Source organism: Anguilla rostrata, chromosome 5 (genome assembly GCF_018555375.3).
Source record: "Anguilla rostrata isolate EN2019 chromosome 5, ASM1855537v3, whole genome shotgun sequence".
In the NCBI taxonomy this organism is placed as follows: Eukaryota; Metazoa; Chordata; class Actinopteri; order Anguilliformes; family Anguillidae; genus Anguilla; species Anguilla rostrata.
In genome coordinates, this window is record NC_057937.1 from 47266617 (window position 1) to 47282907 (window position 16291).

The 16291-nt window shown below is 44.0% G+C and overlaps 1 protein-coding gene across 12 annotated transcripts in view; it reads right to left on the reverse strand.

Annotated features, from left to right (window-relative positions):
* Positions 1-15161, reverse strand: part of LOC135255474 (inositol hexakisphosphate and diphosphoinositol-pentakisphosphate kinase 2-like) — a 36645-nt gene extending 21484 nt beyond the window's left edge. For 2 of the 12 annotated variants that reach the window (XM_064336698.1, XM_064336691.1), the window contains exons 1-15: positions 14958-15161; positions 9912-10439; positions 9024-9219; positions 8569-8659; positions 8096-8181; positions 6906-7060; positions 5863-5964; positions 5549-5710; positions 5326-5447; positions 5118-5219; positions 4637-4723; positions 4471-4546; positions 3537-3646; positions 1996-2081; positions 950-1075 (exon numbers count right to left, since the gene is read on the reverse strand). In XM_064336698.1, the coding sequence (XP_064192768.1) occupies positions 950-1075; positions 1996-2081; positions 3537-3646; positions 4471-4546; positions 4637-4723; positions 5118-5219; positions 5326-5447; positions 5549-5710; positions 5863-5964; positions 6906-7060; positions 8096-8181; positions 8569-8659; positions 9024-9219; positions 9912-10058 (1648 nt within the window). In that variant the 5' untranslated portion in view covers positions 10059-10439; positions 14958-15161. Of the gene's footprint in view, positions 1-949; positions 1076-1995; positions 2082-3536; positions 3647-4470; positions 4547-4636; positions 4724-5117; positions 5220-5325; positions 5448-5548; positions 5711-5862; positions 5965-6905; positions 7061-8095; positions 8182-8568; positions 8660-9023; positions 9220-9911; positions 10440-14068; positions 14294-14927 lie in introns of those variants that run through there. The other 10 variants (XM_064336695.1, XM_064336697.1, XM_064336702.1 and 7 more) reach the window with 7 other exon arrangements.
* Between the last annotated feature and the right edge of the window lie 1130 nt (positions 15162-16291).

Sequence of the window (16291 nt, forward strand, 5' to 3'; positions counted from 1 at the left end):
AGGCTATTTTAAGAAATGGGCTTGGAAACGTCTTTCACAAGGAATTAGTGAACATGTGATCTGGCTATATACTTCTCCGTTCAGGTGTTTCAACAAAAAGTAATGTTAATGTCAAGCATTTAAGAAAAGCATAATTAGATAATGAGTTGCATCAACGTGTGTGCATGAAAATCACATATGCGTGAGGAATTACTTGATATTTTTAAACCACTAAAATATTCCACAAAAGCATGAAATATTCCAGCGAATTTGTATTTTAATACACTGATTTAGAATGTGAGTGATAGCAGCACTGAACTTGTTGCGTGGACTTCCAAGAGGCCAGTCTACAGCTAAAAAAGTCCGATCACAGGTAAAAACACAGGCGATAGGATAAGTACCCTTTAAACCGAGGCCTTGTTTGTCCTTTGGATCTGAACAAAAATAGCTCTGTAGAATTCAGTCACTCCAATGCAGAGAAATGAGAAAGAGCATCACAATGAAGAGCTTCTGAATTCACACAGTAAGCAGCAATAGCAGCAAGGGAGCAAGAATGAATCGATGTTTAAAAGTAACACAAGAACACACGGTACAATTAGCTTCTAGAAAAAGTAATTCTAGAAAATCGAATGGCTGTAAAAATGTGAATTTTTATAAGCACATCCCACCGGACAAATCTGTCTCTTTTGTTTTTTCTGCTGGTACTGCGTATCTAAAGTGGCACACGAACAGGATTAGAAGAGCTCACAGGACACTTAGGACTTCATAAGCTGTGGGCTACAGTCTTCTTTAACGGCTCTGGTCTATGAATAGCACTCTCTCAGCTGCGAGCTCTGCCGCTACGGTTTTAAACATGGAAGAAGTGAATGACAGGTGCAGAGAGGAAAGCCACACAGAACAGTTCCCCCCTCGGGCGGGCGACCCCCCTCCCCCCCCCCCGGAAACGGCGGTGCGCGGGTGCGTATCGTACCTTGTCCTCCGGGGTACATGCAGCGGAAGGCCCGGCCCAGCTCCTCGGCCTGGACCCTGCCCGCGGGGGTCAGCTCCCCGCCCCACTTCAGCACCAGCAGCAGGGACGGCCCATCCTTTCGGGAGTCTGGGAGGAGGAGGCCTGACAGTTCAAACGCACGCACTCCCACGCAGAACAAACCCCTGCCTCGCACCCTGCTCCCTTGAGCTCGGCCCAGGCTGCCGTTATTGATGTGAAAATTTGGCCCCTGTCTTCTGAGACACCGCTTCAGGAAAATAAAATATCCTAGTGGAAACACTGTTTATTCAAGATTTCTTCAACAAGACAATTCAATATACTTCAGGAAAAACTGCAAGTTACGTTTTCGCTGGATTGTGCCTTATAAACAGTGTTCCGTTAGTTCAATATAAGTTTGAAGTAAATTAGATAATAGCATACTATATGTTTAACTTCGCATGGACTGATAACCAAATGTATTCTTATTAGACTACGAAATAATTGACAATGTTTACATTGTAGAAAACATAGGCAACCTCACTCTAAAAGAGGAAAGGCAATTTTTTAATGGAATACGATTATTATTACAGCAGATTATTATATCTTAAAATGGTTCATGTACCAAGTCAAGAGCGGGCAGGACTTAAAAGGAGTTGACATATCATCCCTAGAGCACCAGGGGTTGGCCTGAACTGAAGAAAAACACTAAATACGGATGGCATTTTGCAGCAGTTCTGTCATATGGTCACCACTGACTCTGAAACTAGCCATCCATAGTTTGCCTATTACTAGCTGTCTTTTATAAAGAATAACAGCTGCTGTAATGGATACTTTATTCATAGGAAATACCCATCAACTATAAACAAAAGGTCAAATTTTACTTTTTGCCTTTTAAAAATAACTTGTAACAGAGTTACACCTTTAATCCCCAGGCCATCTTGTCATCAACAAAATTTAATTCAGTGATTAATTGTATCTGAAAATTTATATCCAGCTGCTACCGCAACTGGCATACATGAAAAAAATGTCCTGTATGCTTGCTTGCATACCTTCCTCCTCACTAGATGTTTTGGGTTGGCCATGAGGCAAGTATGTGATCTGCACCTTCCTGTTAATTCCAGAGAAATGGCCATACCTGCAAAACAAGAACAGAAGAGCAGGCACTTTAATAGAAGTTCTCCAGTAAGATATAAAATTTCAGACAAGAATGTTTCAACTGCTAGCACGTATTGAGTCACTTGCTTGTCTCAGATGCATGTCACGATGACCTTTAAAAGTCATGGTCTGTGCGTTAAATATAATAGACTCTGAAGGCAGTTGTGAAAGGTGACACCATCGTACCCCACTGTGAATCATCTTCTCCTTAGATCACTGCGAGCCGACAGCAGTACTTCACTTTGACAGTGTGTCGAGCTCATTACTGTGGCACACTAACAAACTGGGTTCAGAAACGCCAAAAAAAAAATTTGCTCTGAGAATTAATTGCTTATTTTAGTTCCAGGGCAATGTAAAAATATTCAGACAGTGGCACATTTGAATTTGGGGGAGGGGGGAGGGTGGACGTTATTAAGATATTTCCCCGAACAGGCAGACAGACAAACCGCAGGGCTGCATTCGCTAGCAGGTTGAGCCTGGCCCAAACCAGCGGGTTCCATCGCAAACACATCCTAAGAAGGGCCCTTTTTATTCCCAGCCGCGGAGGCTACTACACAGTGAGCACGCTGTGCTACCTGCAGAGAGTCAGCCATAAGCAGAGCTCTGTGGTTCTGCCGCAAGCGAACGTGCTTGTGGAAACACTTTTGGAAATTAATATAAGTGACAATGTAAATTATGAAGTAGAGAAACCTTCTACCTTTCCATAAATAAAGCTCTTGACCTTTACAGTACACATGGAGATGCCAGGGAGCGAGACAGAGAATGTTAAAGCAATTTTACAAACACTTAAGAAAGAGAAAAAACTCAAATTAGTTTTAAATTAGTTTAAAATAATCTTATCAGTAGAGAAGCTTGGTGTGAATAAAGCAGAATGGGTGTCACTGTAAGCTCTGCCTTTGAACAGCACTGAACGCCAGTGAGATTCCCAATCAAATCAGGCTTGAACATAGAAATGAAGGAATTAATACCTTATGAGATACAGCATTACTAACAGGACATTTTTGCTAGGACATGTCCACGCATGAATCTGCTTGACAGATACCAGCCAGTTAATACCAGGCATACTTTGTTGCCAACTGCCAATACTTTGTTGGCAATATAAGCACAGCAACAGTACTGCACTGGATAGTAAATTATATTATTCCATCAAAAAGTTTTTTTTTTTAATTGATAGATTTTCCAAGATACAAAAACAAACAAAAGAAAAGGTCTATTGGAGTACTTTCCCTTATATTCCCTTAACTGTTCAAGTAAATACTTTCAAGAACACCAATATTTTTTTGTAGAAAGTCTGACTAGTTTTCATGTTAAAAGAATGAACATTCTATGTCTAATGATTCACAATGCAGTTACTCCTACAAGCGTGTTCTGCACCAGTTACCGTCCTTTGCCGACACAAATGCTGTCTTTGGCCCAGTTTTCAGGGCTCACTCACATCTCTAGAACAGTTTTCAGCTGCTCCAGTTTGGACTTCTTCTCTTCGATCTCGCAGTCATTGTGCTGTCCCAGATCTGCCAACAGCTGCCGGGCAATGTCCAGCACCTCCTGAGACACAAAGAGAGACAGAGAGTCAACAAGCGGGTCCTTTCACTGGCGTACATCAAACATTCACACTGTACATTTAACAATAAACTCATAAGAAAAATAAGTGATAACCTATTAATAATCAGAATCAGTAACCTCATAACATTATTCAGTTTTTTATTTTTTTATTTTTTTACAGGATGCAGTGATCTTAATTAGTCTTAATTAGTACAGTACATCCATACGAATACAGATTGTCAACTTAAAATAATTTAAATTATTACTGTTAAAATATTATGTAAAATTTTGAGATTAATTGATTCGATTTTAATTATTTTCTGGACTGTGTCAATACAGATTTTGAAAACGACCGGCCCTGCTGTCTGGGATCAAATCCCGGCCGTGTCGGTGGCCAGTGTCCCCACAAGGCGACATAATTGGCAGTAGCACCGGGTTAGAGAGGGTTCAGTCAGCATGGATCTGGGTCTCATCAATCTCTAGGGACCCCCCCCCCCTGCTCTGACTGCTAAGCTGCACATGAAGAGACTTCAACCAACTCAAGCCTGTCCAGGTCCAAGCAGCGGTCTGATAAGATGGACTTGACACTGTGTGCTTCCGGTAATGAGCACTGATACTGTACTCAGTTGGTCATCCCAAATTAGGGAAAAGGGGGGATTTTTTAAATCATAAAAAGAAAATGCTAAGTTACATGTACAAAACAGACCAATTAAACTATACCATTGAGGGAGGAACTGTTCATGTACAGACTGATGTGTAACCTAAAGCTTTGGCTGGTTCTCTCATAAAAACATTAGTAATACTTAACTAGGAAGCACCTGATTTACCTGTAACTGCTTCGGCTTCTTCAGCTTCAGCTTCCCTGTCTTGTAGCCTCCATATTTCTCAAAGAGCTCAAAGAACCTGCGATTACAGAAACAACATGAATTTATTCAGATCTAGAACTGGTGGACATTACAGGTCTGCATACAGATTGCTTGTGCACAAACTCACATTGGGTTCCTCACTTCCATCTTCATTTTCTGTTTGGGGGTTCGATCCCCGTGTCGGATTATAGCGATGACGCAGCGCAGCTCCATCCTGTGGTGGGGAGGGCAAAGACATCTTTCACAGATTGTCACAGAATGTAGAGCCAAATGCAGGCCCTGGCGACTGTAGGTGGGGCTTGATATACGGAGCCCCTCCCACCAAAAACCACTGGTCTAATGCTAATTAAGTACAGCGCTAGCCACACAACCATGATCACAAGTCAGCAGGAACTTTCAAGCCAGTGATGACAACAGAAAGAAGATATGGCTGTAAATGGTAAATTGAAATAGCACAATATTTAAGTATTTGTCAACAAGTTGGTAAAATGTATTTTCACACCCTTGCATTTCAAAAGTCTTCATAAACAAATGGAGTTTCCAATATACTAGCTAACAAAGTGTTTGTTCTAGATAGTCAGATAAGCTTTAGGGGGCTGTACACTCACATAGTTCCAGATGTGGTTGGGACAATAGGAATATCCTCTGCTTCAGTGGGGATGGACCACGGGATGTGGAACTGGGGAGCCAGCTCCCGCATCACTATATTCCTGAGAGAGAATGACCAAATTTACACCGACTCACCAAAATGGCTAACAAGCTATGATTTACTTATTGGCTGGAGTTAAACAGCTAAATAATACACATTTCACCAACCCCAGGATTTTGGCACAGTCATCGTAGTACTTCATGGAGTTCTTCACAAAGCTGAAGCCATTGACGTCGCAGACGAAGGAGTGTCCATTTGCTCGGAGGAGGTCAAAGCCGCACACCGTTTGCTGCAAAGGTTTACACGGTTACGAGCGCAGTCACTGTACACTGGGTGCAGAACGGCTCTTTCGCTTCCGCGCGGTCAGGGGACGAGAGCAGGAAGACCCACCTTGAACGCCAGGCACACCTTGCGAGCCACGAGCTTCTCCATGGCGGTGAGCATCACGGGGTAGCGGATCTCTTTGCCCTCGCTGTCTCGCTCCACCTTCCCGTCCAGGGCGGGGGACTTGCGGGCCTCTGCGTGGGCGTAGTCAGGCCCCACCGTGTACACCTGCGCAAAAGCACACAGGTATGCAGTGAGGGGCGGGTACAGACGCAGCAGCCCCATCCTATGTGTGGGGCAGGGGGTAGAAGGGCAGAGGAAAAGGAGGGCAGGGGGTAAAGTGGTAGAAGGGCAGAGGGGCAGGTGGGGCACTGCCATACCTTCACGTCAGTGCCATCTGTGGGCATGAACTCCTCATAGATGTAGGAGCCCGTCTTCCGCACATTGCTCTCTGGGGAGTACACACTGCTGCGGCTCCCGATCTGCAGGAGAAAAAGACAGAAATGTATGAGACTGAGAAAGACTGGCCTTTTTAGTGCCACTGATTTGGTATGCCCAATCAAATTTGTTCTCTCATTTTTCAAAAATGTTTACTTTTTCAGGCAGAAAATCCATGATAAATAACTGTCAACTACTGATAATAAAAGAACAATCCTAGCTGTCATTTGGTCTGTTTTTCATGCAGGACCAATCAAAATACAAATTTAGATCTGAAACTGATAAAGTGGACACAAAACTATTTTCCAAAAATACATCAACAGCTCAGTCAGCCTTTTAAGAATCGTAGCATAAGAACACACCTAAAAATAAAAGCTGTCCCAAGTCTGTCTGAGAGCAGATAATACAGGAAAGCCTTCAGGAAGTCTGTTAAATCTCACCAGGACGTTTATACTGTTCCTGTTACAAAGAGACTCCTTTCATGTTTCAGACACCGCGTAATCGCATTATACAATGCAGCAACCCAGTATCACTGTTCAGTGAGCTACAGCTTTATGTGCTACTGATGGACAACATAGGGGCTTAATGAGTGCTTGACAAACATCCAGTACTGCATTGTAAAGGTAACTGCACCACGTTCCATTAGTCATAACCCCCACCCACTCCATTTTGAGTGACAGCTTACTCTCAAAACATACAGACCAACTATAGCAGGGAATAAAACCGACCGAAGAGGAAGACTGGAAGTGACAGCCAAAGATAAGGTGATCTGTTCTGCAACTCAACGGGTCGTGAAATTGAATGCCACAGCATGCTTTATAGCTTAATGACATGGAGTGCTGTTACAGACTCGCACACGGCCTGTTCTATTTCCACACCAGACACCAGGAGCGTTTCGCCGCTTGCGTCATCAGAAGGAGGGGCCCTTTAAATCAGGCCGGTCTGTTTGGGGAAAGCGGCGGGGAGCTGAAATGTGAGGAGGGACCTTTCGGAAGAGGCGTTGGCTGCCCCCGCCAGCCGAGGTAGGGTAGTATATGTAGACGTTGTGGTCTTCGGCGCAGACCGGCTTTTCCACAAAGGGCTTCTGGAAGACCTCCCCATTCACCTCCACGTGGTCCTCGCCTTCCACCAGGTTGCATTCTGAGGGATGGGCACAGGCACCAACCAATCAGAGACAATCAGATTCAATTCCCTGAAGCCACAGTGAAAGAAGAGCCAATGGGCAGTTGGCCAATTAGAAGGAAAGTTCAATTCGAACATTGTCCTTGCATGGCTCCTCACATTTTTACCTCCTTAGAATGCTGTAAATATAATTTCAGCTCAACTTCACAAATGCTCGTCATCTGAAAACCGGTAGAATGAAAACACATGCTAAGTGCGTAGGAATATATGCCTAATCACCACCTTTTTCATCCACTTCTGCAGACACAGCTGTTTACAGATGACGGACATGTGATGACCTATCATTTAAATAATAGTAACACTTTCTGGGAAAGGACAATTGTGAGTAACCATCTGAAACACAGAGCATTGTGACCCCGGCACAGGTTTACATTTGAAACCATATGGCTAATCAGGGCCCTCAATGCCACCTGAAATGCACCACAAAGCTTTTATTGTGCTGTGATGTCATAAGTTCAAACAGAGGAGAAGCCATGTTTGTTTCATAGCTCAGAAATGCTGATTAGATCAACTGCCCGCACTTTGCCTGTCAGACTCTTATCAGTATTCACTTCTGCTTCTCAAGATATGCAAACAGCTCGGAATATTAACCACGGAGTTCTGAAATGCCCGCTCGAGGTTTGAGAAAAAGGAAAAACACTGAGCGCACATTCTTCCGTGACTTAAAGCAGAGCAGCTGTCGCAGGCACAGAGAGCTCCAAGGTGCCAGGACACGTCACATATTCAGTACAGACTTTCTGAGAAGCCACAGAACCAAGTATTCACAAAACCACAGAACCACCAGTACCTACTACGGAACACAATTAAATAAAGCATTAGATTGTTAGCTCAACCTTGCCAGTACAATTAAAGTTGGTAAATTATTTTCCAATTTCTTTACCCCTGAAAAACAATGTTAATGGAAGCGAGGGGCGGTTGATTTTCCAGCTGGCTGCAGGTGTGCCGGATGGAATGCTGGGAAAGGACTCGGGGCCCACCGAGGCTGACACTCACCGTCTGGTTTGTCTGGGTCCCGGTTTAATATGGCGTACCGCGGCAAATCGATCCCTTCTTCCTGCAAGATGCGATACACCTCCCTCCTGGAAAGCAATCAAACTGAGGTTACGCACCGAGCTTCCGGAATGCGGGAGACGAACCGTGGCGAAATCATTTCCATTTTCAGCAAATTGCCACTATAACGATCTCAGCCAGCAGTCAACTGAGGTGCACACTCTTAATGTAGCGTGCGGTTTTCTCATAAATAAATATTTAAAAATGTGCATTTCAAGCCATGCTCTGTGACAGTGCCAATGTGTACGCTATTAACTAGGCTTGATTTAGATGCTCCTTCATTAACATAATCCCTCCCACGGTTACACATCGTCCAGTAGATGAGCTTGAGATACACTCCTACACACTGCCAGGCCGTTGTTCGGTCATGTGTTCGCCATGTGACCACGTGGGAATGCGTGAGCACGGTGCCATACCTGTCCTGTATGAAGTACTGCATGTTCAGGTCATTGATGAGAAGTGGGTTTCTGAGTTTGGCATAACTCACTGCCTTGTCCAAAGGAAATCCTGAACACATACACACAAACGCAAACAATACTGTAAGTATCTACGGAGTCTGATGTCTGAAAACGCTAAATAACAACCAGAATAGCTCAAAAAGGAAATGACACTTTGTCAAATATGAGCAAATGAATTTGTTTAAATTTGCCGGAGCAATAAAAGAGGGAAATGGAACAGAGAGCAAAGCACACGACTACAGCGTGTTTACTGCCTGGATTCAAGGCAAGAAACGTGTCGAAAAGAGACTGTAAAGTTGTTAAAGAAGTGACTCATGTGGTGGTTAAAGTAGTGATAGAACGGACTCATGTTGTGCTGAGCGACGGCAGAACTGAGGGCTAAAGCGGTCATGTGACCAGCCGGACCCAATCACCTTTGGAGTGGAAGGAGATGAGGCAGTCACAGAGGGGCCAGTTGTCCACAGGCTCGTTGAGTATGACGTCCTCGGGGAAGATGACGACGGTGATGTACTCAAACTTGCAGAGCCGCTCCAGGATCTGCGTCATGGGCTTGGACTTGGACTTCTTCATCATGGAGCAGATCCCCACCACGATCTGCCGCTCTGGGGGCTGCAGGCAAGGGGGGGCCGAGTTAGACCTCCTCATCCCAACCACTCGGCTCTTCTCAAAACTCCCTCTACGCAACAGTCATATTCTGAAATGGCCACCGTCTTCTCTCTGAAGTCAGCTTCATCTACAGCACAGCTGACTATATCATGTAAAACTACAGCAGCTACTGTCATAAGTATAATCATTTCAGCCCATCCTACCAAGTATAATTACATAATAGGAGAGGACATATGAAAACCCTTCCTCATCCACTTATCCTTTAATGGTGTTTACAGGAGCAGTCATCATTTATACATATACTAACATGTAACCAATCAAGAAAAAAACATGCTTGTGCCGAGTCTGCAGAAGGTTGTAGATCTTGTGCTTAGCTCCATCACCCCGCCCCCCCCACCCAGCAGACCTGTCCAGGGTCATAAAATTGGGATAAAACAAATAGACTGTGCCATATCTGGTGCCAATCTAGCAGTAAAATAGGCCGACTGAAAATAAACTAACACCAGCCACCATGGGGCACACAGTCAGTCTTTCATCTCTTTTTTCCTTAATCATACCTGACGCAGTAGTAAACAACTAAATGTCACAGGCCATGTGAAATGCACCAATGTGCGAATATGACACAGTCTGTCTTAACCATGATTTAGTAGCCCTGGCCCCGCCCCCGCCCCCTCCCCGAGTGACCCCGCCCTGACCGAGTCGGCCTCCTCGTCGTCCTCGTAAAGCTCCATGTCTGTCCTCATGCTGCAGTCGTCCAGGCTCTCGCTCTCATCGTCCTCGCAGCCCACGAAGAATCTGGGAGCGCCACGCTGGCTCTCACCGGGGCTGCTGGGCTCTGACATCACAGTCCGCCGCGGCAACCCTCAGCGTCCCGCCGCGCCATCGCACGCCAACACACAGCGGGGCCGCCGACGGGGGGGAGGGCGACGCGGGGGGGGGGGCACCAGCGTTCGCCGCGCCCCGGGCACGCTCTAGATTAAGACGCAGCGATGGGGGGAAGCAAAGACGGGGGTGTGGGGAAGAGGCGGACAAAGAGAGGGGGTGAGGAAGCCGTAGTGGAGGTGCAGTTACACTGCGTGACAGGAAGACTCCAAGGTGTCAAAGGTGAAGTCTCCGCCCTCATTCAATAATACTGCGTCATATCACCAGTGGTCCTAGGAGTTGATGGATGTCAATCTAATGACATGGGACCTCATTCTGCAAGTCAGTACGAAGGCCACAACCTGCGAGGGAAACACAAAACACATTCACACAACATGAGAGGGAACACAGCTCTGGGATACACAACGTACACCACCAGACACAAAATGCAGTCATAAGGACTTACACGAAAGAAAAACACCCGCTTTCAAGGAAGTTTGGCAAAGGCGACATAACACAAAAGCTAAGGAATTACAAATCTAATCGCATGGTCAACACCCAGGTAAGATAAGCAAGTCTTCACAAACTTTGAAACTTTGTACTTTTCTTAAGCCCCCTGGGAAGAGCCTGGTTCAGCACGCCCTGTACAGTTCTAACACCGCCCTGACTCTCATGAAGCACGCCTGCTTACTCAGCACTGCAGTTTCACAACTGCAGACCACGCACGTCTGGAGCGGACACCGTCGGCAAGCTGAGCGAGAACACCAAAACAGACACGCAATATCTTAACCAAAGGCTTCCCAGCTGCTGAAGGGACTCATTACACTGCCTGCCACCTCCAATTTTTCCCACACAATTAGCGTTAGCTTTTGTCAAAGGATAATGACCCAGCAAAGACGGGCTGGATATCCAGATGGGCCGCATTCCCGTGGGAAAGTGCTAACTCCTTACGCCAAATCCCTGCTCTGCCTCTTCAGACCATAGACAATGTGTTAAATAAAAACATGAACACAACGACTGCAATATATTAAACCTATTATGTAGGTACACTAAGTACATCTTTTGGATATTTTGTCAACACTGAATTAAGCTCATGGAAACAATTCCGGCAAGAGACAAAGTCCCAGATCGCAAAGCACTTGGCAGTATAAATAGAGTCCACAGGGGCTTCTGGATGGCTCAATTAGCCCTCAACTACTGTGCAGGTTTAGCCCCACAGGCTACATGGTTGTTTCTGAGCTATGCTATCATCTGTCTAATTCTCAGCATCAGTCAGACGCTACAGTCTTTGCCTCTCTATGGTCAGAGGGGTGGCTTGGCTTGTAGTGTACGAATAGTCACTGGCTTGCAGTCCAATTCATAAGACAAGTTCTCACGTGTGGGTGGCACAGAAATAACACAAGGAAACACAGCAGTACAAATTTTATTTCAAAAACGACAGAAAAGGGGAGTAAGTTCATTTTTTTTTAAACCACAACATTTCTCAAAATAAAGATTGGATTCTACGAAGAAGATGTACTCTAGCAACAGGGGTGCTGGAAAAGAGTAGGCTAATTCTCAACAGGCATTGTACACAAGCAAGCGAAATTGAGCTTATCGAAGTGACTGAACTCTGACTGTACTAAAACGGCTTCTTCACTGCGGCGCCCTGATAACAGACAGAGCAGACCAAAGGCCTCACTAAAGGGGAGGGTTCCCCAATTCCCTTGTGAAGATATCATCTATTACCTCTCAGTTAAGATATCACATTTCTGGGTATGGTACAGTTAAAACAGATTTATCTCTGTGTACAGTACAAAGCAAGCTCTGGGAAATGCACAGAGCAGTGGTATGGCAATGTACACAGCCTAAACCCCTCACAAAACACCTCCTATTAGAATACTATAGTCCTAGAGTCTACGTGATTCACACAGGCTTGTCCAGTAGTGCTCCATCTCTGTAAACAGCCATGAACCACTGCAGTCCCTGTCACTGCCTTCCTGCTTTAAGGGGCGGGATTTCCTTAATATAACCACCCCCAGGGCGATGAGAGTGAGGCACACAGAAGGAATGAGGTCAGGGTAATCAGCCACTAAAAGGCCACACAAACAAACGACGCTGAAAACAACTGATGGCAACTGTTGTAATTCAGATGGGCTGGCTGGAGATGAGAGCGGAACAACAGGCTAAATGTAAAAGTCACTGGCTCTTATCACACACTGCACTTTGAGGCCATAATGAAGTCTGATGGAGTTATACAACCCTGCACAAGGGTGACGTGGGTCCTCCATTTTGGGCCTGCAATAGTGCACTTCAGTACACTTTGAATTTTGACTTTAAACTGACACTTGTCAATCCCTGATAAACTGGAACAATTATGCTTTTGCAACCGAGTGCAGATCTTGGATAAAATCTAATCAGTGTTGAAACCACTAATCCTATCTAGGCTAATAACTGGGGCTGTTTGATCCTCCAGTTATATATGCCTATTCCCTCATAAACATAAAACTGCATAATGCATGCACAGAGTGGGCAGAGAGAGAGGGAATGGGGGAGGGAGAGAGAGGACCAGTGGCCAGTTTTATATAAGGGCGTTTACTCTTTTGTTTATGCAATGTTTTTGGGTTGATTTGCTTTTTCTACCATGTCTGTCTCAATGCAAAGAACACAAATTTGCTAGTTGAGGTACAACCTGCTGCTGCTGTTGTTATTTTTATTTTCCCTGTGAAAAATATATTATAATAACAATAATCTGCAGAAGAACCACACTTTACAAAAAGCCTTTCTAACCCTGAAACTGGATCCTTTCTCAAGCATTTCCTCAACAGCATGTGCGCACCTATTTAATGGGGATGGCCACAATTACCAAACAAAGCACAGGTTATATTTGGTAGCAGTATACAGTAACTGCTATATAATCACTGCTTTTGCATTCTGTCAGATAACCACTACAATCTCTTAAGCCAAACACAAAATGCACTGCATTTAAAACAAGCATGCTCAGTAATAATTAGCTTGTTATCTAACTAAGTAAACTAAAAGAAAGTTATCAGTCTCTGTTTGATAGATTTAGAAACTATACAACATGGAGATATTGCTCATTTAATTTGCAGTGCAACACAGATTGTCCTGCCATTGCTGTAGCACAAAAGATTGGCCAACTCCAAAATACTGTGTGTGTGAAGGAGATTTGGAAAAACATTGTATTGATTGCAAAAAGAAAACTTAAAATTTTATGTGTCTATTACCCCTCAACCCCCACCCCACCCCACCCTCCCAAAAAAAAATAGAAAAACCTTTCACTGCCTGTCTAACACAATCCTAACTTGATAGGCTAAATATTCTTCTTTGCAAATGGCTTCATGCCTAGGTTTGATCTGTCCATTTAACATTGAGAAATCAGTTGACAGGACATCAGCAAGTCCAAGTGAAAATTTATCTTAATTAGAAACCTGATCTATGACAGCTGGCTGTGTGAGTTGCAAGGTTTTATGGGTGTGTTTCACATATGTTCTTGGACCTGCCTGGCTGACAAGCCACCAGTGAAAATCAGTAATCATGGAAAACAAACATGGTTCAAAATTTCACTAAATTAAAGCAAGGCAGGTTCTTTATACAGAGTTAATCCTATTATGTGTTTGTGTGCATCTTATTTAACCCAAGGATCCTTTCTATGCTTGACAAGATTACACCAGGCATTAAGCGCCTGAAGCTTACTTTCTTGGTACACCTGTCTAATCAGGCAACGCAATGTTAATGAGAGGTTATTCCACAGAATTCATAATTGCAAGCTTATGTGGACTTCCAGAAAGTCTAGTAGTCACAGTTAACGAGCCCAGACAAAATCATATGAGAACCTGAACGTCAGGTTATTATCTGCTCAATTATTAACCGCATATTCAAATCCAATGTATGCGTTAGAAAGATACACTCTGTCCCCATTCAACATGAATATCATCACAATTTCAATTGTCATTCAAAACACACAGTATTTTGTGATCTGTCAACTCACCAGTTCAGCAAGGTAACGTTATCTAGAGAAATGGACCTTCAACTAAATCAGCGGAAGCTCAATGTCAAGACTAAGTAATCTAACTAGCTTGTTAGCACGCAATTCCTAACGGTAGGTTTAAAATATCCAACTAACCACAACAGAGCGGGGGCGGGCAAGCAAGCAATACTCAGGCTACAGTCAGCATTTTATTTTCCTATTAGCGTTACCTGACATTGACAAGCAACGCTGACGTTAGCTCAGTTCGCTAGCAAGGCTAGCGTTAGTTAATGTTCCGGTGTTAAATTATATATCGTGGAAAAATTTACTGGTAATTAGCGCTGGCTGGCTTACGTTGACTTGGTTGATATATCACGATAGCTATTTAGCTAGCTAACGACCAAACTAACCCCATTTGCCACCAAAGACTGTAAAAATACTTATCATAGCATAAATAATAAAAGTTTTAGCTGGCAATCTGTGGGGGGGTCACTTGTTGATCCATCCCCACTGCCAAGCCCGAGCAATATGTAACTTACCAAACTAGCTAGCTAACACTGCAAGCCATACAGTAAAACAAATATTATTCAGTAGTTATTACCTTCGCCGTCATGGAATCATGTTAGCTAACTGAACCAATTAGCTAGCTGATACCGCTAACTAGAGCGAAAATAATTGCCCTGCTTGCTAATAGGTAGCTATAGCTTGCCTGCTGACGTTAGCTAGCTAGTTAGCCAAATAGCTAACTTGTCTATGCTTATGCTGTGTAAACAAGACGCTGCATTCATGACATTAGATATTTTTAATTGCATCGCATCAATCAAATAGCCAACAGTAGCTGAGTTAGATAACTAGTTGATAAAAATAAATGCATGCTTACAGCTTGCAGGTCAAATGAGCCTTTACTCACAAATTGAACGACTTCGTTTTCGGTTGTTCGCTTCCTTCTCCCTTGACAGATTGCGAGTGCAACCTACCTTTTTTGATGGTTTTGATCGTCAAAGACAGAATGTGGTTTTAGCCAATAGGAGCTACAAATTGACCTAGGAGGTGGGGTCTAGTGAAAAATAACCAATTCCAACACGATGTTTAAAAATTCGTGTGTTGTTTCTTTGATTTTCTTCCCTGAACAAGGACCGAGCGAGACCTCTATCCGCCGGCTACCGAAGTGCAGCCGCTGACGGAACTGGGAAAACGTTACACTTTTGTGTTGCTAACTACACGAAAACAGTGATTACTATCCGATTATCCGTCGCAAATAAAATATAGCCACAAATATAAATTACTGCACTTCAGATTACATTTCCTTATAGCACTAAGTATCGTTATGAAATCAAAGCTGGACTTTCTTGTCTGAACTAACGTTAAATTACTTCCCTCAAAATAAATGTTTCGTTTATATGACAAATAAACTATGTTATTCCTACTAGTTATGTGTGCATTTTTAAAGATTCAAAAAAAAAGTTATTCAGTGTTGACTTTTCTGTGAATAATAATAAAAACATATCCAAGCGAACCTTTTATTTCATATTGTTGCTGGTCATTGTCACTTCTGTTGTGGTAACATCGTTTTACGTAATCCCTGAAAACGAACTTTAAGATTGAAAACAAACACAGCAATGGGTTACAGAGGAGGTGGGATCAAGGGCAAGACCCAATGAGGTTAGGCTGGGCTTTGTTGCAATAAAAAGTGACATTGCAAAAGTAGCACAGATGCAAGACATTAGAACGCTGTCGTAATTCAAGATCTTTGCTAGTGCCCTTCGGGTGCTCAGGCAGGAGAGAAAAACAGCATTATCTGCACATGAATGTAACTTAACTCAGGTTTCCTTGATTTTCCTTCTCTTACAATGTCTGGCAGTGTAAGACTGCTTAAGTGCTGTGGGAGTTACAGACAGGCCTTGTTCAGGACACAGGACCAACTGTGGGCCGCTCTCCAACTTGGGCCCTGGGGCTGACGTCAGACCGTGGCCTCTTTCTCACAGAGACCCCCTATGGGCCCTAGCTTAGCTTGGTGTCAGTCCCTAGCCAGCCCTCCCCTGGCACCAAGCCTGTTTGCCGCCCAAGCAGGGAGTTGGTGTGGATTTAGTAGGAGGAGGGGGCATAAGCGGATGGGTAGGAGGGGTCACAGTGAGCCTCTATGCTACCGATGAAAAGGGTATTTTATAAACAGCAAGGTCAACAGCCTGCTCTAACAAGGCTGTCCTTTGAGAGAAATGAGGGTGCAAAGCACAGACTTGCTGA